Source organism: Theropithecus gelada, chromosome 6 (assembly GCF_003255815.1).
Source record: "Theropithecus gelada isolate Dixy chromosome 6, Tgel_1.0, whole genome shotgun sequence".
In the NCBI taxonomy this organism is placed as follows: Eukaryota; Metazoa; Chordata; class Mammalia; order Primates; family Cercopithecidae; genus Theropithecus; species Theropithecus gelada.
The window spans coordinates 74,866,386-74,893,768 of record NC_037673.1 but is presented as its reverse complement, the minus strand read 5'-3'; the positions used below and the strand labels follow the sequence as shown (position 1 = coordinate 74,893,768).

General features: G+C 36.6%; 1 protein-coding gene across 3 annotated transcripts in view; it reads left to right on the top strand.

The window, feature by feature from the left end:
- The window catches only part of HOMER1 (homer scaffold protein 1), a 139,212-nt gene that overhangs the window by 100,061 nt on the left and 11,768 nt on the right, over positions 1 to 27,383 (top strand). Inside the window, exons 6-8 of one of the 3 annotated variants that reach the window (XM_025388974.1) lie at positions 11,205 to 11,361; positions 15,291 to 15,401; positions 16,011 to 16,091. The exons of 1 other annotated variant lie outside the window; for it this stretch is intronic. In XM_025388974.1, coding sequence (XP_025244759.1) covers positions 11,205 to 11,361; positions 15,291 to 15,401; positions 16,011 to 16,091 — 349 coding nt within the window. The remainder of the gene's footprint in view (positions 1 to 11,204; positions 11,362 to 15,290; positions 15,402 to 16,010; positions 16,092 to 27,383) is intronic. One more of the 3 variants, XM_025388976.1, reaches the window with a different exon arrangement.

Below are 27,383 nucleotides of genomic sequence, written 5' to 3'. Positions count from 1 at the left end.
TGGGGGATTATCAAGGCACATTAAAAAAAAAAAAAAAAACAAGGGCCAGAGGAGGCGACATTTAGAAGCAGGTGCCAGCAGGAGTATAAAGAATAGAACAGGGCCAGGTACAGTGGCTCATATGTGTAATCTCAGCACTTTGAGAGGCAGAAGCAGGAGGATCATTTGAGTCCAGGAGTTCAAGACCAGCCTGGGCAACATAACAAGATTCCCTCTGTACAAAAAATTTAAAAATTAGTCAAGTGTCGTGGTATGTACCTGTTGTCCCAACTACTCAGGAGGCTGAGGCAGGAGGATTGCTTGAGCCCAGGAGTTCAAGGTTGCAGTGAGCTATGATTGCACCACTGCACTCCAGCCTGGACAACAGAGGGAGATCCTGTCTCTAAAAATATCAGGCCAGGAGAATAACAGGCCAGGCCCACTGTTGGGAGACTGAGGAGGGTGGATTGCTTGAGTCCAGGAGTTTGAGACCAGCCTGGACAACCTTGCAAAACTGCATCTGTACAAAAAAAACAAAAATAAAAACAAAAATTAGCCAGGTATGGTTGCATGCCTGTAGTCTCAGCTACTCAGGAGGCTGAGGTGGAAGGATTGCTTGAGCCTGGGGGAGGCAGAGGTTGCAGTGATCACGTCACTGCACTCCAGCCTGGGTGACAAAACCAGACCCTACCTCAAAATAACAATATAATAAACTTTTTTTTTTTTTTAAAGATCAGAATAATGCAAACATCTGATAAGAGGATCCCAAGAAGCACTGTGATTAGTAAGTTAATGACTTGCCAGCAAATGGAGGCTTTCAGTTATATCTAATAGAAAACTTCCTTCATATACTAGGCTATTTGCCTAGCAGGACCTGAAATCGCTACTCATTTAGGTCCTTTTGACAATAAATATTATTTATAAATAATGCAAGATTATTCTATTTTCATTTTTTTCCTTTAAAAGGATAACTTCTATAAAGAAAAATTCAGACCCTAAACTGTTGAAGATGTCATTAGTTTCTAAGATGACCTATTATAGCTTGGGGCCAACAGGCTGATATGAAAGCACCTAGCCCAGAAGGCTGCACACAAGTAGTTTTAAGTCAGTATTGGTTGCTTCTGCATTCACAGTTCTGGAGTGGGAAGTGAGTAGACAAGCCAGCAGGCAGATCCTGAGACAAGCAGTGCTGTGGAGTGCTTTCATAGTTAGGGATTGATCCCACTACTGACACAGAGAATAATGTTAAGAAAAAAACCTATTGCAACCTATTTATTTTATTTTCATTTCATTTCATTTCATTTTTGAGATGGAATCATGCTCTGTCGCCCAGGCTGGAGTGCAGTGGCGTGATCTCCACTCATCGCAACCTCCAACTCCCAGGTTCAAGCAATTCTCCTGCCTCAGCCTCTCCATTAGCTGGGATTGCAGATGTGCGCCACCACCCCCGGCTAATTTTTGTATTTTTAGTAAGGATGGGGTTTCACCATGTTGGCAGGGCTGGTCTTGAATTCCTGACCTCAAGTGATCCACCTGCCTTGGCCTCCCAAAGTGCTGGGATTACAGGCATGAGCCACCACACCCAGCTGCACTGTTTTTAAATTGTTTTTTGAAAGAGTGTTGGAATATTTTTCTCAGTTCTACATAATTAGCATGCCTAAAAAGTACACGCAAGGCGTTACCATTATAGAGACTCTAATTATGGGTCCTAGGCCCTGGCAGAATGGGAGAGAGGCAGCTTTCTTAGACTCTGCAAGTGACCATTCCCATGTACCGTTACTCTGCAGGTTAGATAAGTATATTCCTCTTATTTTGAAAATAGAGCCTTTTAAAGTACTTTTTCTTCTTGATTTTACATAAACTAATTTAATGAAGTTTAATACTTTCTCATAGAACAACTTTGACTTTATTTTTATTTTATTTTTGAGACAGGGTCTCCCTTTGTCACCCAGGCTGGAGTGTAGTGACGCCATCTTGGCTCACTACAGCCGTGACCTCTCAGGTTCAAGCAATCCTCCTGCCTTATTCCCACAAGTAACTGTGACTATAGGCACGTGCCACCATGCCCGGCTAATTTTTCTATTTTTGGTAGAAGCTAGGTTTCACCATGTTGCCCCGGCTGGCCTCGAACTCCTGAGCTCAAGTGATCTGCCCGCCTCGGCCTCCCAAAGTGCTAGGATTATAGGCATGAGCCACTGTGCTTGGCCAGAACTTTGACTTTAGATAAGGGAAAAACTGTAAAATTCCAGTTTAAGGAACCTTTCAAATGGTGTTTTTGAAGTGTTTTGAACTTCCTCTAGATTTCAAGCCAACAGGATACCAGCTGGTCCATTTCGAAGGGAAACTTTACTTAACAGCCACAAGAATAAAGAATTGGGTTGCCCTTATTCCAGTGTTCAGATGTGAGATCATAATGGTGTTTCACTATATCTTCTGAATCACTGGTCTCTCCAGCTAAGCAATTTAGTGATTTCTTTGTGAACAGCTTTCTTAAGGTAAAACTACCAAAACTGTACCTATAAAAAAGAAACCAAATTAGCAGCCAGAGAACCCCAACAGTTCTAAACAAGTATTCCTGAAATGTGAGATGCTAACTTAAAATTTTGGTATCAGAATTAATCCTAAGGTATTAATTATTGCTAATAAGTCTAATGGCGGAGAAATGTGATATCTTCGATTTGTAGATTAAAGAAAGGAACTTTTCTTTTTCCAAAATTAATGTGCAAAGTATTGAGGGGTGTGGGTGTAAGGGTTGAACCCATCTGAGATAGCTCACATGTAGAACTTCCTTCAGGGTATCTTTTGGAATTTATTATAAGTTGAAGTTGTATAGGGTATTCTAATAGGAGCATTTATTATACTTGATGAAAGGAATATATGAAGAAGCTACAAAGAGAACAGGGAGGATTGACCAAAATCAAAAACATTTTGCTTCCTAAATTGTATTTATTTATTTATTTATTTTTGAGACAGAGTTTTGCTGTTGTTATCCAGGTTGGAATGCAATGGTGTGATCTCAGCTCACTGCAACCTCCGCCTCCTGGGTTCAAGCGATTCTCATGCCTCAGCCTCCCTAGTGGCTGGGATTACAGGCATGCACCACCATGCCTAACTAATTTTGTGTTTTTAGTAGAGATGTGGTTTCTCCATGTTGGTCAGGCTGGTCTCGAACTCCCGGCCTCAGGTGATCCGCCTGCCTTGGCCTCCCAAAGTGCTGGGATTACAGGCATGAGCCACTGTGCCTGGCCCTAAGCTGTATTTCATACTGCTCTAGAAAGACAGATTATTAAAGGAGCAGCTCATAGAATAGAAGAAGCAAGACTGTTCTCAGATTCAAATTTATAATACCTATGTTTATAGGTATTATAAAAATTTACTTTTGATATCTAAGAAAAAAGAAAATGGTAAAAAGAAAATTATTTGAGACCCTGCCTCACTGCCTTTGGGCATATAACTAGAAGTAGAATTGCTAGATTATATAATTCTAAATTTTTGAGGAACAGCCATACTGTTTTCCACAGCAGCTACACCGTTTTACATTCCTACCAACAGCATACCAGCGTTCCACTTTCTCCACATCCTCATCAACCCAACCCTGATTTTGTTTTTTGATAGTGCCATCCTAGTGGATGTGAGGTGGTGTCTCATTGTGGTTTTAGTTTGTATTTCCTTGATGATAATGATGTTAAACATCTTTTCATGTGCTTAGCACCTGTTTGTTTCTCTTCTTTGGGAAAATGTCAATTCAAGTTCTTTGCTCATTTTTAATTTTATTAATTAAAATTAATTAATTAATTAATTAATGAGCCACCATGCCTGGTCATTACATTGATTTTGTATGTTGAACCATCTTTGCATTCCAGGATGTCTTCAATTTTTTTTTTTTTTTTAAGACAATCTTGCTTCATCAACCAGGCTGGAGTGCAGTGGCATGATCTTGGCTCACTGCAACCTCTGCCTCCTGGGTTCAAGCAATTCTCATGCCTCAGCCCCCTGAGTAGCTGGGATTACAGGCACCCACCACCACACCTTGCTAATTTTTGTATTTTTAGTAGAGACAGGGTTTTGCCATGTTGGCCAGTCTGTTCTCAAACTCCTGGCCTCAAGTGATCTGCCCACATTGGCCTCCCAAAGTGCTGGGATTACAGGCATGAGCCACTGCCTTGGCCTCTTCAGTTTTTAAATAGTGTTGTTCAAAGAGAAGTTTTTCAGTTTATGAAGTTCCTGTGATCAATTTTTTTAATGGACCATGTTTTTGGTATTGTATAATATCTAAGAAATTTTTGCCTAACCCAAGGTCACAAAGAATTTTTTCAAGTTTTATAGTTTTATATTTTATAGAAGTTTCATATTTTTAGTTAATTTGTGTATGGACTCTGAGATATGGGTTGAGATTTATTTATTTTTGTATGTGGTTACCCCTGTTGTTTTAGCATCATTTGTTTAAAAGACTATTATTTCTTCTTTGAATTATCATACCTTTGGACCTTTTATAATTATCTTCATTTTAATAATTTTCAGATACTTTCATCTCTTTGTGTAGATCTACATTTCTGTCTGAGATCATACTCTCACCTATAGAACTTTAATATTTCTTGTAGCACACATCTTCTAGTAATAAATTGAGCTCTTGTTTACCTGAAAAACTCTTTATTTCACCTTCATTTTGAAAGGTATTTTTCCTATGTGTAGAATTCTAGGATGAGAATTGTTTTCTTTCAACACTGTCACTCCACTGTCTTCTGGATTGCATCATCTGTGATGGAGTATTACTATACAGTAGTCCCTCCTTAACCACAGGGGACATATTGAAATACTCCCAGTGGATACCTGAAACCATGGATATTCCTGAACCCTATATGTATTATGTTTTTTTCTATAGATACATACCTGTGATAAAGTTTAATTTATATAGTGGACACAGTAAGAGATTAACAACCTGAACTAACAATAAAATAGGACAATTATAGGAATATACTGTAATAAAAGTTATATGCATGTGTTCTCTCCCTCTCTCAAAATATTTTATCATACTGTAATATTTTCAGACTAGAGTTGACCATGTGTAACTGGAACCACAGAAAGAGAAACAATGGATAAGGAGCTACTGTAATTGTTATTTTTGTTCCTCCATGTATAATATGTTTTTGTGCTTTTTGCCTTTGTAGTTTCATGTCTTTTATTTTTTGAAAGTACTCATCCTTTATGTCTTCAGATATTTCCTCTGCCCTTCTCTCTTCTTCTTCTATGATTCTAGTTAAACATTTGTTAGACAGTTTATATGGCCCTTCATATCTTAGAAACTCTTTTTCTTTTTTCTCTTTGTGTTTCAGTTTGGCTGATTTCTGTTGATCTGTTTTCATGTTCACCGACTTTATGCAGCTGTGTCAAGTTCACTGAGCCTGTCAAAGGCATTCTTCACCTCTGTTACCATGTTCTTTATTTCTAACATTTCTATTGGATTCTTTCCCATAGTTTTCATTACTCTGCTAAAATTCACAATCTGAGTGAAAGTGATGTCCTTCTTTCCACTAACACCTTTAACATGGCTGTCTTACTTCCTTCTTTGATATATTCAAGATCAGATTAATCTCTGTGTATGATTCTGTTGATTGCTTTCTCTCTTGACAGTGAGTAGTGTTTTTTTTTTTTTTGTGTGTGTGTTTTTCTTGCTTTTTGGTACATCTTGTAATTTTTTTTTTCATTGAATGCCAAACACTGCATGGAGGACAGTGATGATTAACACTATTTTCTCCGAGAAATGGGTATGACTCTTCTGCTAGGCTGTTAATATGAAAGTTAGTCCATTCAGGGGTTGAAATGGATTTAGATTTTGTTGTTGGTGTGGTTACTATGAGTATGCTATAGCCTTTAAACATCTCTAGCATTACCTTGTGCTTAGGGTTGCTAGAGGGTTCTACTCACTGCTCGATACTCATCTTTTGGTCATTTTTGTGTGTGTGCACACCTCAAAGAAGGTCTGTCTCTGCGGTCTTGACCTTCCTGCAATGGAAGGCTGCTATCATAGAGGATAGAATGGGGTTCTCTGTTGTTTTTGTCCAGCCTCAGTCTTGGATAGACCCTTTGTCCCAGGATCTCAGAAATGAGGCTTTCTCAGTGATCCTGCTCCTCTCCCAGTAGCAGGTAAATTCATCCTTGTGATATTTGAGAGTCTTGTTTAGGACTTTCCTGCCTCTGTCCCACAGGTTAGAGACCTCTGAATCCAGGACTATTTTCTGTTCCTCTCAACAGAGTTACAGAGTTTTATTCTCTTTGCCTCCAGCCATAACAGGTCTTTGCCTGAATCCAGATTAAATGGGAGAATGACAGGATTTAGGGGTATTCTTCTCCCATTGGTTTAAAATTTTGGTCCTGTGGAGAAGGGTCTTGGCTAGACTTTGTGAATTTCCCAAATGGAAGTCTCTCCCCTCATCCAGGATTCTTTCTCTAGTCTCTCTCTGCCTCTCCAGTCTTTCTCCTGAGAACCTGATAGAAGTCTGTGGTAAAGAGCCTGCAAGAGGGTACAAATTCCCTTTTGTATCTCTGGCTCCCAAGAGCCTTAGAAATGCTTTTAGTAGCCATCTTGCTCATAAGTACCATTCTAAACATGAAATTGTGAAGTTATCTTCTTGATACATGTAGAAAATAAAATGATTACACTTACCTGGATTTTATCATTAACGTATAGTATATTTTAAGATTTTACCAGAGTTGTATCTTAAACTTGAGCTTCCTTGGGTCTAAATACCAACCAAATATGAAAATACTGGAAGATGCTAGGATGAATTTGAAGAATCTGCTAACCTACTTTAAACATACACTTCAACAATCAAGCGTTTTAAAATAATTGATATGGTGGTGTAACTACCTAGACTACTCATATAAAAAGTACTTCTGCCAGTCGGTATTAAGTTATAAATTACACCAAAACAAGGCAACTTGTTCAGGAATACCAACCTTTTCTTAAACAGGTTTATTGTAACTTTGGGAGGCCGAGACGGACAGATCACGAGGTCAGGAGATTGAGACCATCCTGGCTAACATGGTGAAACCCCATCTCTACTAAAAAAATACAAAAAACTAGCCGGGCGAGGTGGCGGGCACCTGTAGTCCCAGCTACTCGGGAGGCTGAGGCAGGAGAATGGCGTAAACCCGGGAGGCGGAGCTTGCAGTGAGCTGAGATCCAGCCACTGCACTTCAGCCTAGGCGATAGAGCGAGACTCCGTCTCAAAAAAAAAAAAAACAGGTTTGTTGTAGATTCTCCATGTTCCAGATCTACAGTGTTTTATAGATTAAATCCCTGTTACCATGTGCATGCATGATAGGTTTAAAATGGGAGTCAAGAAACTCCATATGATTCTACTACCCAAAACTAGTGTGAAATTCACTCCCTGATGTGAGAGCTAAAATATTTATATTTGAGGTTTTTATTAGTGTTGAAAACTTTATTAAAATTAAAGTGTTATAAAATGTACTACTCATTAATTAATTTGATCTGAGGTTGGCCTTGCACTTATTTCATAGTGAATAACTTTACTTTTCATTTAGTCAGCACATTGGTTAAGCATGCACAGATTGGCAAGCACCAGGCTTTGCTGGTAAGTGAAAGGATGGGTGTAATAACTGGAAAATACTTGTTGGAGAAAACTTGAATCAATGAAAGGAAAAAATGCAATCTGATAAACGGATTCTGAATATAGAAAAAAATGGACAAATTCATAGAAAACAAATGAGAATCTGATTGAGAACAGCTTATCACAGAAAAGCCAGCTTGATTAGAACAGGAAATATAATCCTTGTACTTCAGTTCAGGAAGATGGGGCAAATTGATAGGCTACATAGTGTGGGTTTTAAAAAATTATGTTTATTAGTTTGCCTAAGTTGACCTAAAAAATGCTGTAGACCGGGTGGCTTAAACTATAGAAATCTATTTTCTCATAGTTCTGGAAGCTAGAAGTCTGAGATGAAGGCATCTGCAGGGTCGTTTCTTCCAAGGCCTCTCTCCTTGACTTGTAGATGGCTGTGGTCTCTTTTTATGTTCATGTGTCTGTGTCCTAATCTCCTCCTCTTGTAAGGACATCATTTATACTGGATTATGGCCCACACTAGTGACCACATTAAACCTTAATTACCTCTTTAAAGACTCTATCTGCAAATACAGTCATACTGTGAGATCCTGGGAGTTAGGACTTCAATATATGAATTTTGGAGGGACGCAGTTCAGGCTCGTGCACAGAATTGAAGACGCAATCAGGGCTGGGCATGGTGGCTCACACCTGTAATCCCAGCACTTTGGGAGGCCGAGGCAGGTGGATCACCTGAGGTCAGGAGTTAGTGACCAGCCTGGCCAGCATGGTGAAACCCTATCTCTACTAAAAATACAAAAAAAAATTTGCTGGGTATGGTGGCAGGTGCCTATAATCCCAGCTACTTGGGAGGCTGAGGCAGGAGAATCACTTGAACCTGGGGGGCGGAGGTTGCGTGAGCTGAGATCGTGCCATTGCACTCCAGCCTGGGCAACAAGAGCGAAACTCTGTCTTAAGAAAGAAAGGAAGAAAGGAGAAGAGAAGAGAAAAGAAAAGAAAATTGAAAGAAAAGGCAGAATGTAGGGATCCTCTTGAACAGTACTGCTCAGTAGAACTTTTTGTCCTGATGAAATGTTCTGTATCTTTGCTGTCCAGGGTGGTAGCCACTAGTCGTGTGTGGCTGTTGAGTGCATGAAATGTGTCTCAAATTCAAAGCTGAATTTTTTACTTTAATTTTGAACTATTACATTTAAATAGCCACATGCTAATATTTGGATAATATAGATCTTGACTGATCTCTTTATTTGACATATAAAGAACTGAGAACCAAAGTGCTTGAGTGTTGGCTCCAAAGTTACATAGATAATTACTGAATACTTGTGATGTGAGCAGTTATAAAATGCTTGATGGATTTTACTGTCTAGTGACTATAAAATAAAACCCAGATAAATATGATAGAAAAACACCCTCATTTTAAAATTATTTCTCCTGCTATAAATATGTGGTAATCCATTTTACTTTATAATTGTGTAATTTTGACAAATAGATTTTAGGAGTAAATACTCATTTTTTTTTCTAGTTAATTTTTAAAGAAGGGTTTGCTATTGACATATAACAAATATTTAAATTAGTTCACTAAGATTTCAATTGTCAGATTGAAGTTTCCATTTAAATAAAATGCATCTCTGTAGGGGGAAAAACTGGTAGGTGGTTTAAAGAAAAATCTATAATTCAGTTAGAGCAGGTGAATCCAAGCATGCTTTGCTCAGAAGACCTGAATCTGAAAAATCATTTCACACAGGCAGAATAAGAAAAGAGCTTTCTTTTTCAGGATGGAAATGAATTGTTAAATTAATAGCTTAGCTTGTTGCTTGATTCTGTCCTTTCATGTTTTGATGATATTTTCTCAGTAAACTTTAGGAATATTTTTCACTTTTCATTTTAAACTAATTTTAGATTTACAGAAAAATCACAAAAACTGTGCAGAGTACCCATATACCCTTCACCCAGCTTTCCTTAATGTTAACATCTTGTGTAAACATAACACAATGATCAAATCCAGGACAGTAGCATTGATACAATACTAGTAACTAACCCTCAGTTTTCACCAGTGTTCCCTTTCTGTTCTAGGAACCTACCTAAGATCCCACCTTGCATTTAACTGTTATTTCTTGTTTCCTTCATTTTCTTCACATGTTTGAAGAGTTTCAGTTATTTTACAGATTGTCCCTCAGTTTGGGTTTATATGATATTTTCTCATTATTTGACTGAAGTTACACATTTATTGCAAGAATACTACAGACACAATCTTGTGTCATTCTCTGTGCATCATATCAAGGGGTTCATGATGCTGGTCTGTCATATTTCTGGTGATAAGCTTTAGAAATCTTGGTGATGAAAACTATGCTTTTTAAATAAAATATATACTAAAATTACTATAAAATATCCATCAAATTTACCCTAGAATACAAATGACTTATCAAACCCCCAAAAAATGGTGATTGAAGAAACCTATAACCCTCCCTACTTAGTTAATGGGATGAGGTTAGTAGAATTTTACTAACAGAAATAAACTTCAATAATGAGAAAGAGAAACAACCTTTTTCTAATGAGGCAATTCTTTCTTCGTTGGAAAGTTAAGAAAGGAATTTTCAAGAGGAGTCTTTCCAACTAAAACAATTGTCTTGTAGTAAAAAATTGTTTTAGTTGAGATACATAACTGTGGTAGCTTAACAAGTAGAACATTAAATGAGGAAAAAAGGTGATTGCTTTAGTCTTCTTGTTTTTATGACACTGGAATTATATCAGAAGTCAAGTCATTAGAACCAGTTTCTAGGCATAGCCTTTCCTATGAAATCAGTTTATTGTAGCAAATGTTTGTATTTTTGACATTTTAAGGTCCTGAATAAGATGAAATAAATCAACAACAATTTCAAAAGAAATACTACATTACATATCCCAAACCTTATGACATTTAAGCATCCTCATATGTTTTCATTAAGGAATGACATTATACTTTAGGGTTTGACACAAGTAAAAATATAATACATTGTTAGTTTTTTTAATAAATGTTTTTCAGGCTATAATGTTTATTCCTTAAAAGAGAATGGGTGGAAACTCTTCTGTAGATACCTGTATCTGTCATAATGAAGGTGGGAAACATTCCACGTTAAGCCTGGTACTTGGGTACTTTTTGTATTTCTTCACTTGCCAGGTTTAGGAATATTTTGGTGAAGTATTTGTGTTTTTTAGTATTTTGGGGTTGTCTTTGAAAACATTCTTAGTGCTGGTCATGGTGGCTTACATCTGTAATCCCAGTACTTTGGGAGGCTGAGGCAGGTGGATCACCTGAGGTCAGGAGTTCAAGACCAGCCTGGCCAACATGGCGAAACCCCGTCTGTACTAAAAAAATACAAAAAATTAGCTGGACATGGTGGCGTGCAGCTGTAGTCCCAGCTACTTGGGAGGCTGAGGCTGGAGAATCACTTGAACCCAGGAGGCAGAGGTTGCAGTGAGCCAAGATTGCACCTCCAGCCTTGGCAACAGAGCGACACTCCATCTCAAAAAAAAAAAAAAAAAAAAAAAAGGAAAGAAAACATTCTTAGACTATAAACCCTACAATAGAACTGAGTACTGCTGTCCCTTCAAGGTAACAGTAGTTGGTGTAATGGATACAATTTTCTTTTTGTTTTATTTCAGTTCAGCAATCAGCAAACATTGGGAGGCTGAACTGGCTACCCTCAAAGGAAATAATGCCAAACTCACTGCAGCCCTGCTGGAGTCCACTGCCAATGTGAAACAATGGAAACAGCAACTCGCTGCCTATCAAGAGGAAGCAGAACGTCTGCACAAGCGGGTAATTTCAGGGCTGATGTCTACAGGGATTTAGGGCTAACAGGTTTTCTTGATCAGAAGAAATTTGCATGTAGATTCAGCACAGGAATATCTTCTAGTTCTAGGATGTCAGGACATATATATGGGTTGTATTATATGCGTTTGGTTAAGAAAAATATTTTCCATAGTTTAATGAGAATGAAGAATATATGCCTTTTGAAGTCAACAAACCATGTTGATTCCCTATATTGTCCATGGGGACTAGCAGTAATGCACAAAGTACATAAAAGCACTAATGTATTAGTGCTAGTTGATTAGTACTGACATGGTAGTTAAAGTGTGTGCTGAGAAAAAAATTCAGGGAGTAGTTTAATTAGAATTTCAGCTTTGGGTGTTGACGGTGAAGCGGGAATGCTTTTTCCTGAGTTGTGCGGGGAGGGGATTCTCCATTTCTGATTTACAAGACGAGAGTGTTCCAGAGTGTGAATTCCAGTTCTGCTGGTTATTATCTGTATGATCTTCGATAAGTTATTTCCTTCTTCCAGCTCAGTATTCTCATCTGTAAAATAGGAATAACAAGTACTCTGTACAATTCCTGTGAAGATTAATTGAATACTTAATTGGCATGTAGTTGCACCGAGTCAAAAATATGTATTCTGTACAATTCCTATGAAAATTTGTTGAGACACTTAAGTGCCATGTAATTGCACTGTCTCAATGAGTTGCAGTGAGTCAATAAGCTGCTTTTATTATTTTCTTTTTAAAGAAGGAATAATTTGAAAAATACAAGTAGAAAATTATTAACTTTGGTAATATTAGAGGTTTGTTGCAGAAAAAGAAAATCAGAAATTTCAATACCATTAATATCAGAAGCCCAAATAATTACTTGTAAAGTGTTTTAATGCTTCAGGCCAAGAGTTTGAGATTAGCCTGGGCAACATAGCAAGACCCCATCTCCATTAAATTAGCCAAGCATGGTGACACACACTGTAGTCCTATCTACTTGGAATGCTGAATGGGAAGGATTGGTTGAGCCCAGAAATTGGAGGCTGCAGTGAATTATCATGGCCCCACTGCACTCTAGCTTGGGTGACAGAGCAAGACCTGTCTCTAAAAAACAAAAAAAAACAAAAAAAGAAGTTTGTTTTTTTTTTAAATTCAAGGCATAGAAGTGCTTCACCCAACAGATGCGTTTAATTTCTCTTTTTAAAAAGGATTCCAAGCTGGGCACATTGGCTCACATCTATAATCCCAGCACTTTGGGAGGCTAAGGAGGGCAGATTGCTTGAGCCCAGGAGTTCTAGACCAGCCTGGGCAATATGGCGAAACCCCGTCTCCACTAAAATACAAAAATTAGCTGGGTGTGGTGGCATGTCCCTGTAGTTCCAGCTACTCAGGAGGCTGAGGTGGGAACATCACTTGAGCCCAGGAGGCAGAGGCTGAAGTGAGCTGAGATCACACCACTGCATACCCCAGCTTGGGTGACAGAGCAAGGGAAAAAAAAGGAAATGGAGTTGAGACAGGGAGGAAAAGTTAGAAACCTGAGTAAATGTTATTCTAAAAATTAACTTAGATGGGGGAAAGGAGAGTTGTTTAATGATTATAGACTTTCAGTTTTGCAAGTTAAAAAAGTTCTGGAGATCTGTTTCACAGCAGTGTGAATATACATACTTAACACTATTGAACTACACACTTAAAATGACTAAGATGATAAATTTTATGTTATATGTTTTTTACCACAATTAAAAAAAAACAATTTATGACAATTATCATAGCCAGAAAATATTAAGGAGCTATCATGTAGTCATTTTTAATTGTGTATTGGACATCGTAAATGAGATGTTGCAGAGACCACAGATTTTGTTATTTTTGAACAATATTCAGTTTTTGTTTCAGCAGGCAGTTAAATTATTTGGGGATTATCTTGAATTTGTGGAGTTGTGTACTTATGCTTTGTTAGAATTCATTTATTTTAATTTTGCTGTAACCCTAGGGTAAATCACATTGTCCTAGGAAATCTTTATCTCTAAGACATAACCCTTCCAAGGTTTCACTGAAAAGCTTGAGGTATTTACCAAGGCCCTCTAATTTAGCAGGGACTAGCAGAACTTCAAACTGTCATCTCTGTGTTGAGTACCGTCACAGTTTAGTTCTTTCAGCCTTCCACCTCTTTTCCTACTCCTAGTTATTCCAGGTATTCTGCAGAGTCCTAAAATTCTCAGGCTCCTCAGAGAAATAAGACTATGGATCTCTGTTTGAGTTCAGTCAAGCAATGCAGCCAGACTGCAGAGTGCCTTCAGGCAAAAAGATGTGGAAATGTGTATATCACCCAAAGTAACTGCTTTCTTGCAGATGTGGAAATTGTATGTCACCCAAAGTGACTGCTTTCTTGCAGTCTTTTGCCCAATTTAGTTACTCACCGGGTCCTTCAAATAGTTGACTTTTACATTTTGCCCACAATTTGCAATTGTTTTCTATGGGAAAGTTACTCCAATAAAAACTATTTCATCATTATCAGAATTGGAACTCCCCTTAAGGAATTTATTATATAATGAGACAAAGAAAGCAAATACATTTTAAACAATAACTGAAATAATTCCCAAGATTTTTGAACAGATGCTTGGTTTTATGAACCAGAGGAGAGCCTTGAAGGCTTGGGCAGATAGGAATGGCTTTCTGGAGAAAGTACGTGCTGAGCTAAGAGTTAAGGGTTTGGTTAGGTCCGAATGGTTTTCAGAGGCAAGAGAGGACATTCTAGTTAAATCAACAAGTTGGGAATGAATATCACTTGTTCTTAGGACAAGGAGATTTGCCTGCTTTTAGTTGGAAGTATGCACTGAATATCTTGGGCAGTGTGGATGGTTGAGAAGGTTGGGGCCAATATACAGAGGATCTGAGGGTTTAGATCTGATATCGTAAAAAGATGAGCTGCTGGAAGTCTTTGAATGGCGGAATCACAGGAATGAAAGATGAATCTGTTAGCAATTTGCAGAGAAGAATAGGAAAAGGTTATAATTAAGTCCATTGGGAGGCTGTTGGTTTTGTTAAGGCCTGGGTGATAAGGGTTTATAACGAGGCTATTAGTATATAAGAAGAAAAGAAGAAAATTATTTAAGAGATAGAATCACAGAATGTAGAGGGTAATTCGATATTTGGAAAATGCCAGGGAGAGGGATTTATTCTGTTTCCTTAGTAGTCTAGAATTTACTATTTTCTAGTAAACCAAAATTTTGTGAGTACATGATATGTGTAAAGAGCTGCAATAGGGTGTGTGCGTGTGCGTGTGTATGTTTATGTTGACTTCTATTGTTGATTCTAGTTTGGGATGGTATAAATTTAAGGACAGTGCCCCTCTCTGTTCTCTCAAAAAATACCAAGTGCTCATTAAAAGTTTTATTAGTCTTTGGGCCCTCAGTAAATTCTTATTGACTAACAAAATTTTATCTTACCCATAAGAGACACTATTGATGTAAAGTCATTCTAGTATCTAATGATTTAAGTTGTATTTTAAGCCTATTTTCTCTTCCAGATTCTCTTACATGTTGGAAATGTATTTGAAAAAATTCTCCTTCTGCAAAGCCAGTTTTCAGAACCCATATTGAATTTGAAGGCTACAGATGAAGGACAGATGGCCATATCTGATCTTGAATATGTTTTTGGAAGAAATTTTTAAAGAAGACTTTCATTATAGGGATTCTCTACTGTCATTAATCACTTAATTTAAGTTATCGTAACCTTTCCATGACCAAACCATGTAAATAATTATTTCCTTTGGTCTTTTTCCCTTTTCCTAGTTTTATATTCACTCTACCTCGAGTGTCTTAATATTTCTCAAATTAATTTTTATGTATTTATTCAGAATATACTCTTCACTTATTTGGGGCTATGTCTTTAGCAAGAAACTCTTTAAAGCTGAACTTTAAGTTAATCTGTGTTCTCATTTAATTTTAGGTGACTGAACTTGAATGTGTTAGTAGCCAAGCAAACGCAGTACATACTCATAAGACAGAATTAAATCAGACAATACAAGAACTGGAAGAGACACTGAAAGTGAAGGAAGAGGTATTTGCTGCTTTTTACTCATCTGTAATCTAGCTAACATATGTGTAGATTCCATGTCAAATTTAAAGGTATTTTATGGAATAAAGTCAGGTTGTGACCTTTTTTTTAGGATGAAATTTTTTTTGAGTGTTATTACACTTGCTCACATTTTCCCTATCCTTATTTCTGTTATTGTGAACTGTGGTGAGGCAGTCAGACTGAGATACCACCTATTGCCTTCCAGATGAGAGTTGCATTTATACAGTCAACAGAAAATCATTAGGGGTTAAATGGATTTTAAAAGCTGTTGCTTTCTCTGGGTTCCAGTCAAAACTTTAATATCTTAGGAAATAATTATATCCACAAAGCTTGAAGCAACATTAAAATGTTCAGATTGTTATTTCAAAGCAGTACTGTACCAGAACCACCAAGTTAGACTTGTTACTGTTGCTTAAGATTATTCCGTTCTAGACAACGTACTTATAAAGATAAATTCATCCCTCTAAAAGTCAATATGAAGGAATGTTTTTAAAATCATCTTTTTCTAAAATAAATAATTTCAGGGAAAAACAAGACCTTCCTTTTCCTTGATATAGTTTAAATACTAAGACATTTCTCTGCCTTTTCTAGGAAATAGAAAGATTAAAACAAGAAATTGATAATGCCAGAGAACTACAAGAACAGAGGGACTCTTTGACTCAGAAACTACAGGTGAGCTGTAGTAAAAATTGTTATTCATTTCTGCATAGAAAGGCATCATTTTTTCACATACCAGTGACTTTTTTTCTGAAACTCCATTTTGTAGGTTTTGGTCATTTTTCTTTTCCAGGACTTCTGATTCATGACTAATCTTTGATTTTTAAAAAGTTATTGGTAACTTCATCTATGTAGCTTATAATTATCATAGATGGTCATTTATAAATTGTAAATTATTTAGTAAATTCTTTTGGAAATTTCTACTTTTAATTAAAAAACAAAAAATACCCTGGGGTTGGGCGTAGTGGCTCATGCTTATAATTTCAGCACTTTGGGAGACTGAGGAAGATCACTTGAGCCGAGAAGGTTGAGGCTGCAGTGAGTTATGATCACACCACTGTACTCCAGCCTGGGCAACAGAATGGGATCCTGTCTTAATAAAAAGAAAAAGAGAGAGAGAGAGAGAGAAAGAACAAGAAAGAAAGAAACCCTGAATTTAAAGAAAAATTTGCAAATTGATTTTATTCAATTTCGGAACATTACTCTTTTTTTTTTTCCCCCACAATGTACTAATGTATGAATTATACCAATAGTTGTGCCCTAATGGAACAAAAGTTAGTACTCTTCGTTCTTCAGTGTAATTAATTTTATTCACTTTTTTCCTGCATAAATAGTATGCTTCCTGATTCCAGTGTACAAAAAACATCATGTGTCAGTGGTAGTCAGACATGGTAAGGGAAGATTTCTCAGAATTCATTACCAAAGTCTTCTCTTGCCAGCTCAGGCACTTTTCTTACACCCTCAGGGTTAGGTGCCTCAATAAAGAAGGGTTAGGATGACTTTGGGGAGTAGAAATAAGTATATGTATAGAGTGAGGATTTTGGAATAAGGCATAATAAGAGGGACCTGAAAGCCCAGGATTGGAAAGAGGATCTAGATTATAAGAAGAACAGCAACATTTATTGAGTACATATCAGACACTGGGCTTAGCACTTTACCTGTATTATGCATTTAATCCATATAACAGTCATAATAACCCAGACAAAGAAACTGAAGCTTGGAGAGGTTAACTTGTCCAACCTATATGTAAATGGAGACAGTCAAATTTTAAAACCCAAGTCTTTGACCACTAAAATAATAAAATACATTAGTGGCCAAAGACATGGGCTTTAAACCCCTTCATAATAACCCTTCATGAAATAAACAGATTCCTTATATAAAATGGAATATTTCCCTCTCCCCTTCCCATCACTAGCTTTCAGTAGTCTGGGAAAAATGAGATCACTTGTTTTGGTTGGCCCTATTAAATGCTGTTTGTATATTTTAATTGTCCATATAGATTAGTGGTCATCAACTTGGGGCACTTTTGAAGCCCAGGGGACATTTAGCAATGTGTGCAAACATTTTTTATTTTCACAGTTGGGGGGCACCACTGATACCTAGTAGACAAAGCCAGAACTGCTGCTATGCCTCAGATTATCCAACCCAAAATGTCAATAATGCCAAGGTTGTGAAATCCTGATGTAGAACTTAAATATGAAGCGTGGAATCGGGGCTGGAAGAAAGGGGGAAATTCAGTCGAGTTTTGTCTTTCATTTGTTTTGGTTTTTGAGTACTTGCGATGATTCAGGCATATGTTAAGCACTTAACTTACATTAGCTCTAATTCTCACATTAACAGTTGGGGTATCCCCATTTTCAAAGAGAAGACAGCAGTTCAAAGGTGTTAACAAGTTTAATTAAGGCACTTAGCTAGAAAGTAATGAGGCTTAGATTTATTTCATTCCAAAGTCTGTTCTTTCTGTATTACCACACTTCTTCAGGCAACAGTCAAGTCAACCTTAATGATTCTTTTAAAAAATATTTTCAGTTATATACACATTTACATTGTCTCACTTATGAAGAGAAACCAAGAGATGATATATTTATATCAAATTTCCATGTTGATAATTCTAAATGTATTTGAAGCCAGGCATAGTTGCTCATGTCTATAATCCCAGTGCTTTGGGAGATTGAGGGAGGAAGATCTCTTGAGGCCAGGGGTTCGAGGCCAATCTGGGCAATGTAGCGAAATGCTGTGTCTACAAAAAATGAAACAGTAGAATTAGCTGGGAGTGGTGGTGTGCACCTGTAGTCCCAGTTGCTTGGATCACTTGAGCTTCACTTGAATTAGGAGTTGCACTGAGCTATGATCATACCACTGCACTCCAGCCTGGGTGGCAGAATGAGACCCTTTCTCAGTAAATGTGTGAATGAATGGATTTCATTATAGAGCAGTAATTGAATTTTATAGCTGGCACTTGAAATTGTGAATATAATTCTTACCCATCATTTCACTGAATATCAAAAATATCATCAAAACAACCTACCTGGAACAGGACAGGGAAGCTTTTAGAAAACTCAAGGATGAATTCTAAAAGCACAAGCTACAGAAAATAACATATTTTTTCCAATTCAAAATAATTTCCTCCTCTGCAGCCTTCTCCCTCCCACAGAAACATCTTCTGTTTATCAAAAGTCCCAGCACCCTTGAACCTCCATTCATAAGTTCAGTACAGAAAATTGGGATCATTAAATTCCTTGGATGGAAAAGAATCCTGAAATTGCAGTATGTAGAGTTGGGTTAGAGGTATGAATGTGGATAGAAAATGTATAGTTATGGGTAAATTAAGGATACCATGATACAGTTTTTCTAATTTATGAGTTTTTGATATTTGGCAGTATTTGGATATTTGTTATAAATATCTATGAAAAACATGCCCATTGTAAAAAAATTAGAAAAATTTCAAAAAATATACTTAGCAAGGTAAGTATAAAATCATAATTATATAATATTTTAAAAAATCATAATCCTATTATCTTAAGGCAAAGTAATTGGCATTTCCTTGTCCCAGTGTTTGTTTAGATAATATTTGCTTTACAAGAAATGGATATAGATGCAATTTTTTTGTATACGTTGTTATCTAACTTTATGTCATAAGCTCAATGGCTGCATAGAATTCTCCCATATAGAGGTATCATAGTTTTCTTCCAGCATTCCTATAGTAATGGCAATTTGTTGTTTCCAATGTTATGCTATAAATAAATAATATTACAACCTTTTTCATAAATCTTTGCCTTTCTGATTATTTCTTTAAGATAAACTTTCAAACAAGAATTGCTTGGTGTCAGTGTTTTAAAATTTCTTATGCTGGGAAATTGACATCTGGAAAAGCAGGGTACCCACTGGATATTGGTACCCCCCGGACCCCTTCTTTGCCATCTTTTAAGAAATGAAGTGACTCAACTATTTAATTAATTTTTAAATTATGAACAACATTGAACAATTTTTCACATGCATTTGGTCTTTATCTGTATCTTGAAGTCACAAGTGCATTTTCACTTTAGAGCATGTGGAATATCTTTACCTGGAACTCTTTACCCAGATCTTCAGATGGCTGGCTTCTATTTTTAGTTTAGGTCTTAGTTCAGATGTTAATTTCTCTGACTTCCCAATTTACTCACTATGCTACAGTCCCCATACCCCATCCCAGGTATTTTTTTGTAGTATTACTATTTTTTATTTTCCTTTTAGTACTTATCACTATCTGAAATGATCTTGTTTTTTATCTATTTTGTTTTTAAACTATTTATTTATTTTTATTTCAATAGATTTTTGGGAACAGGTGGTGTTTGGTTACATAAATAAGTTCTTTAGTTAAACTTTTTATTTTGAAATAATTTCAGTCTTACAGAAAAGTTGCAAGAATAATACAGAAAATTTTTATATACCCTTTACTTACATTCCCCAAATGTCAATTTTGGCTATATTTGCTTTGTTTTATTCCGGATGGCTCTCTTCTCTCTCTCTTCCTCTCCCTTCTTTTCCCTCCCTCCCTCCCTCTTTCCACCCCCTCGTAAGACAGTGGTAAGTATTCATGTATTTGTATCTAAGCACATCTAAGCACAGAAAATGTAGAGTAAAAATACAGTAGAAACGATAGAAAAGATACAGTAAAAATACAGTAGAAAAGATAAAAAATTGTATACTTGAATAGGACACTTACCATGAATGGAACCTGTAGGATTGGAAGTTGCTCTGGGTGGGTCAGTGAGTGAGTGGTGAGTGAATGTGAAGACCTAAGATATTACCATACACTGCTGTAGACTTTATCAACACTGCACTTAGACTATACTACATTTATTTTTAAAAAATGTTCTTCCTTCAGTAATAAATTAGCCTTAGCTTACTGTAACATTTTAACTTCATAAACATTTAAAATTTTTTTGACTTTTTACTTTTTTGTAATAGCTGCAAACATGAACACGTATTCAGCTGCACAAAACTATTTTCTTTATATCCTTAATCTAAAAATGTTTTTAAAACTTTTTAAACTTCTTTCAAAAAATGAAGACACAAACACATATATTAGCCGATGCCTACGCAGGGTCGGGATCATCAGTATTACTGTCTTCTACCTCTACATCTTGTCCCACCGGAAGGTCTTCAAGGGCAGTAACGCATGGAGCTGTCATCTCCTATGATAACAATGCCTTCTTCTGAAATACCCCCTGAAGGACCTGCCTGGGACTGTCAGATAATTAATGTTTTTTTAAATAAGTAGAAGGAGTACACTTTAAAATAACTTTAAAAGTTTATTATAGTATAGTATAATAAATACATAAACCAGTGACATAGCCATTTATTTTTATCAAATATTATGTACTATACATCATTGTATGTGCTATGCATTTATACAACTGACAGCACGGTAGATTTATTTATATCGGCATCACCACAAACACATGAGTACTGCATTGTGCTGTGACGATATGGCAGCTGCTGGGTGATAGGAGTTTTTCAGCTCCCTTATAATCTTATGGGACCACTGTTGCATATGCTGGTCACGGTTGATCAAAACATTGTCATGCTGTGCATGACTGTATTCAATGGGAACTCTTATACTTCTTATTTGGTGTACTTGTTCTTTCTCACTTTCTTTTGTGATTACCTAAAGTTAGTAGTGATGTGTCTACTTTGTGGAGTTTCTTTTTCTTTTCTTCCTTTTTTTTTTTTTTTGAAACAGGGTGTCGCTCTGTTGCCCAGGCTGGAGTGCAGTGGTATGATCTCGGCTCACTGCAACCTCCGCCTCCCAGATTCAAGCTATTCTCCTGCCTCAGCCTCCTGAGTAGCTGGGACTACAGGCGCCCGCCACCACGCCCGGCTAATTTTCTGCATTTTTTTTTGTAGAGACAGGGTTTCACTGTGTTAGCCAGGATGGTCTCGATCTCCTGACCTTGTGATCTACCCACCTCGGCCTCCCAAAGTGCTGGGATTATAGGCATGAGCCACTGCACCTGGCCTTTTTTTTTTTTTAAATACATAAAAAAAAGATTTTGGCCAGGTGTGGTGGTTCACACCCGTAATTCTAGCACTTTAGGAGACCATGGCGGGAAGATTGCTTGGGTCTAGCAGTTTGAGACCAGACTGGACAACATGGCCAGACCTTGTCTCTACAAAAAATTAGCCGGATGTGGTAGCACCTACTTGTGGTCCAGTAGCACCTACCTGTGGTCCAGTAGCACCTACCTGTGGTCCCAGCTACATGGGAGGCTGAGGTAGGAGGAACATTTGAGCCCAGGAGGTTGAGGTTGCAGTGAGCCATGATTGTGCCACGGCACTTCGGCACTGGAGACAGAACAAGACCTGTCTCACCAGAAAAAAAAAAAAAAACAACCCACAAAATTTTGATTAACTAGTAAATGCCACTTATGAATTTACCTTATGAATTTCTATTTTTATCTTATTTATTCCTGCCTTGTGCTTTGTTTGGTTTTTTAAGTTTCAGCATTTTGAAAGGGGATTTAATTCCTTTTTTTCATTCTTTCACTTTTGTTTATATATGTTTTTCAGGCTATTGATCTTCCTCTGATCATTGCTTTAAGTGTATCCCATAGATTCTGATATTTAATGTTTTCATTATTATTTCTGGAAATTCTGTAATTTTGACTTTATTTCCTTTTCATACAACAGCTGTATGAAAAGTATAAAAGGTCCCTTAATTTCCTGGTGGAAGGGCCTTTTTAATCTTTTGATTTAGTTACTAATTTCTAGTTCTGTTGCATTGGGATCACAGGGTTTTATTTGTATAATTTCTATGTTACATAATTTACTGCTGCTTTTTTGGTGACCTAATATTTTATCAGTTTTTTTGAACGCTCCTTGTGTGTCTTGTGTACATATACTTGGATAGTGCTTTGTGACCCAACTGAAAATATTTTTTAGTAGAGAACTCATTCGTGTTTATTGATGTGATTTTTATGTTTGGTCTCAACTCATCATTATGTTATCATTTCTGTGTGTGCATTATATTAATAATTTTTCTATATGATATGTTCTTTGCTCTTTTTAACTATCTTTTGCTATTTAAATGTCTCTTAATATTTAAAATGGTCTTAATTTTGTTGTAATAGTTACCTTTGAACTTCCACCCCTTTAGAATGCTCCTAGTCACCTGTGTTCATATTTAAATATATACTATCTGGTTTGTTTTTTTGGGTTTTTTTTGTTTGTTTGTTTGTTTGGTTTTTGTTTTTGAGACAGTCTCACTCTGTCACCCAGGCTGGAGGCCAGTGGCACAATCACAGATACCTACAGTCTCGACCTCCTGGGCTCAAGCATTTCTCCCTACTCAGCCTCCCGAGGAGCTGGGACTACAAGTGTATGCCACCAAGCCTGGCTAATTTTTAAATTTTTTGTAGAGATGGGGTTTCACTCTATTGCCTAGGCTGGTCTTGAACTCCTGGGCCCAAACAATCCTCCCACCTTAGCCTCCCAAAGTTCTGGGATTACAGGCATGAGCCACTGCGCCTGGCCTGGTGTGTTAGTTTTTAATGATATCCTTTGACTCTGAACTATTAACATACTTAATAATAATGTGCTTATTCTGCTTTCATTTTCCCCTTTCTCTTCCTGTTTTTCGGTTGCATTATTTCTACCTTGTCAGAATACTTAACAGATTATTTTTTAACCATCGTCTACATTTGTTTTAGTCTTTATACATTAAATATATTAAATGTTTACTGTCTTAGTCCTTTTGTGCTGCTATAACAGAAAACTACAATCTGGGTAATTTATAAAGAACAGAAATTTCTCACACTTCTGGCAACTGGAAAGCCGAGGTCAAGGTACGGGCAGGTTTGGTTGTGGGACTGCTTTCCCCTTCCAAGATGCTGCCCTCCAGAGGGAATGCTGTCTCCTCGCGTGGGGGAAGATGGAAGAGCAAGCCAGCAACACTGCAGAGGAAACCTCTTTTATAAGGACCTTACTCCCATTCATGAGGAGAGGAGCCCTCATGACCTAATCGTCTCTTAAAGGCCCTACTTCTTAATAGCATCTCATTGGCCATTACATTTCAATACTTGAATTTTGGAGGGGACACATTCAAATCATAGCACTCACCATCAGTCCTTTTTCTGAAGTTTCCACATGATCTCTTGGTTGGATAAAGCTTATCTTCTTGTAGATGGTTACAAAAGAGCTCATGGATACATATTTTCTGAGATCTTGCTTGTTTAAACTTTTTTTTTTATCTCATATATTCAGTATTGGGGTGACAACTTGGCAAGATATTTAATATAAAATCCCTGGTTCATAATTTTCTTTCATTGAATTACTTGAAAATGACACTCCATTATACAAGGGTTTTGTATATCTCTTTTGAGAAATCTGATTCCAGTCTGATTCTCTTTCCTTGTAAGTTTTGGATTAATTTTACTTGTGTGCCCTGAGGATTTTTCTTTTATTTTTAAAATAAAGTTTAAATGATATACTAGAATATTTCACAAAATCCATTGTTGAGGGTGTTTTCCCAGGTACACAGTGGGCCTTTTTAATTTGTATATCCAGGTTTTTCTTTATTTCTAGGAAGTTTTCTTGCATAAAGGTTTTAAATACTAGTTCTGTTCTAATGTGTTGTTTTTCTTCTTCAGGAGCTCCAATTTTATGTAATTTGATTTCTTGTCTTTTGCAACCTCTTTTTATTTTCTCTACTTTATCTCACTTTCATTCTCTAGGATTATTTAAAATAATAAGTAATAATTGAATGAAAAATAGTTCTATTCAAATCTATTTTTCCTTGGGTCCTTATAACTCAGTTTTCATTTCTGATAGATTTTGCCTTTTTCTTCTGTTTCTTTCATGAGTTCAATCAACCTTTCTGTTCTTTGGAGTTCTGTTTGTTTTACCCATTTCTATTCTAAGTTTTTCAATATATAATTCAAACTTGTTTTTAAATGCTTATTTGAGAATATTTAGTTCAGAGTGGAATATTGTGTTAGAGTTTTCTTCTGCTTCATAGTTGGTTTTGGGCAGATTCATCTACTCAAGTGTTTTTAGCATTTTCTATTTTCTATTTCCTTTTATAATAGTTGGTGTAGATGAAGATTGCTTACACATTTGCATTTTGTGGATAGAATAGCAGTGTGGGGTGGTTTATAAATTATTAGTTCAAAAACACCCTCTTTTGCAGAGACAGTTGGAAGAAAGATTGTATGTCCTTTAATAGTTTAATTGTCTTTGGTCTTAAATTTTCCTTTCTTGCTTCTTTTTCCCTTTACTCTGAAAGATTCTTTTCTCTTCCTTTTATCTTCTGCTCTTTGGAATTGTCTTCAGCCTTTCTAAGACTACTTCCTCAAGTTTCGTTTATACTGTTAAGTTCCTTTCTTATAATCTGCTCTGGTTTTCTAGTTGTTTTTTTTTTCAGTATTCTGGCATTCACACTGGTAATGGTCTTTCTCTTTCTTGGGGTTACCGTAGTTTAGTCTGAGGACTTTTGTTCTCTTCTGGGCCTTGCCCCCACAACTCTGCCTTCCCTTTTGCAAAGGGTTAGAGTGAGAGCTTGAGAAATACCTCTGCTGGAAATTGGTGCTTATATTTTCTAATTAAAGGCAATTTGATGTTTGTATTGTTCTGTGTCTTCTAGTTATGTCAAAGTCATGGAATTTGCACACCTTTGTATAGTTTATACAGTTTGGGGAGGATAGTTGGTAGATTGCAGTATACATAGTCACTGTTACCATGGCTGCCCAGAAGTCTATTCTGTTTACCTCTTTATTGCCAGTGTCTTCCTTTTAGAATGTATGTTCTATTAAAACAGGAATCATCTTTGTTTTATTTACTGCTTTATCCCCAATGCCTAGTACACAGAAGATGTAATTGTTGAATAAGTTCTTCAAAATGTGTGTGTATGTGTTTTACCCATTTTTCTTTTAAATTATTCATACTTGTCTTGATTATTTATATTTCCTATTATATAGAAGGTTAACAATCTTATAGGGCAATAATACATCTTATTCATAAGAGTTTAAGATGTATATCAGATGTCAGTTTTTCTACAGCTTTTATTTAGATTAAATGATGCAAGATTTAAGTTTATAGAAAATTAAAGCTGGGTTTGGTACTGTAATCTCAGTACTTTGGGATGCTGAGGAAGAAGGATTGCTTGAGACTAGGAGTTTGTGACCAGCCTAGGCAACATAGGAGGACCCTGTCTCCACAAAAATATTTTTTAAATTGGCTGGGTATGGTGGTGTGCACCTATAGTCCCAGCTACTCAAGACTCTGAGTCAGGAAAATCAAGGGAGGGAGGAGGGGGAGGAAGAGAGAGGGAGGGAGGGAAGGAAGAGAAGGAAGAAAGGAAAGGAAGGAGGGAAGGGAGGGAAGGAAAGAGGAAGGAAGGAAATTAAGCTAATCTGCCCCATTGGTGGTATTTATAATTGTTATTTAATTTTATTGTAATCATTGTAGTATTTTAGGCTCTGTAACAAATACAGAGCATAACCTCCTGCCCAGTAGGATTTTATACTTTGTTTTCGCCTTTGTTTCCTTTTATTGATAGATAATATTTTACATATTTATGGGATACATGTGATAATTTTTACATGTGTAGTCTGTGTAATGATCACGTCAGGGTGTTCACGGTATTCAGCTCCTTGAATACTTATCTGTGTGTTGATAATATTTCAGTCCCTCTCTTATAACTACTTTGAAATATACAATATATTGTTGCTTACTATAGGAACTCTAGTCTGCTATCAACATTAGAACTTATTTCTTCTATCTAACTGTAAATGTATACTCCTTCACTGATCTTTTTTCATTTTCTCCTCCCACCATCACACCTTTCCCAGCTTATGGTAACCATCATTCTGTACTCTTACGTCCATGAGATCAAGTTCTTCAGGTCCCACTTATCAGTAAGAAGATTCAGTATTTGTCTTTCTGTACCTGGCTTATTTCACTTAACATGATGACCTCCAGTTCTATCCATGTTGCAGCGAATGAAATGATTTTACTCCTTTTTAAGGCTGAATAATATTCCATTGTATATATACCACATTATCTTTATCCATTTGTCTGCTAATGGACACTTAGGTTGATTCCATGTCTTTGGTATTGTGAATAGTGCTGTGATAAACATGCAAATGTGGGTATCCCTTTGATGTACTGATTTATTTTCCCTTGGACATATATCCAGTATTGGGATTACATGATTGTATGATAGTTTTTTTATTTTTAATTTTTAAAAAAAAATCTCCAATAGTTTTTAGTAGTTGTACTGATTTACATTTCCACCATCATTGTGTAAGAGTGCCTTTTTCTCCGTATCCTCACCAGCATCTCTTCTTTTTTGTCTTTTTAATGATAGTTATTCTATCAATTCAATTCTGATGTTATCTAAAAGTGATAATAATGGCCAGTGTAATCACAGTAAGATGATAGCTTTTCTTTTTTCTTTTTCTTTTTTGTCTTTTTTTTTTTTTTTTTTTTTGAGACAGCGTGTCACTCTGTCACCCAGGCTGGAGCACAATGGCACGATCTCAGCTCACTGCAACCTCCACCTCCGAGATTTAAGCTATTATCCTGCCTCAGCTTCCTGAGTAGCTGGGATTACAGATGCCCACCGCCATGCCTAGCTAATTTTTGTGTTTTTAGTAGAGATGGGGTTTACACCATGTTGGTCAGGCTGGTCTGGAACTTTTGGCCTTAGGTGATCCACCTGCCTCAGCCTCTGAAAGTGTTAGGATTATAGGCATGAGCCATCACCTGGCCATAAGATGATATCTTATTTGGTTTTGATTTGTATTTCCTTGATGATCAGTGATATTGAGCATTTTTTAATATACCTGTTAGCCATAATATGTCTTCTTTTGAGAACTGTCTATGTCCTTTGCCTACTTTTTAGTGGAGTTATTTGTGTTTTTTTTTGTTGAGTTGTTTGAGTTTCTTGTATATTCTGGATATTAGTCCCTTGTCAGATGAATAGTT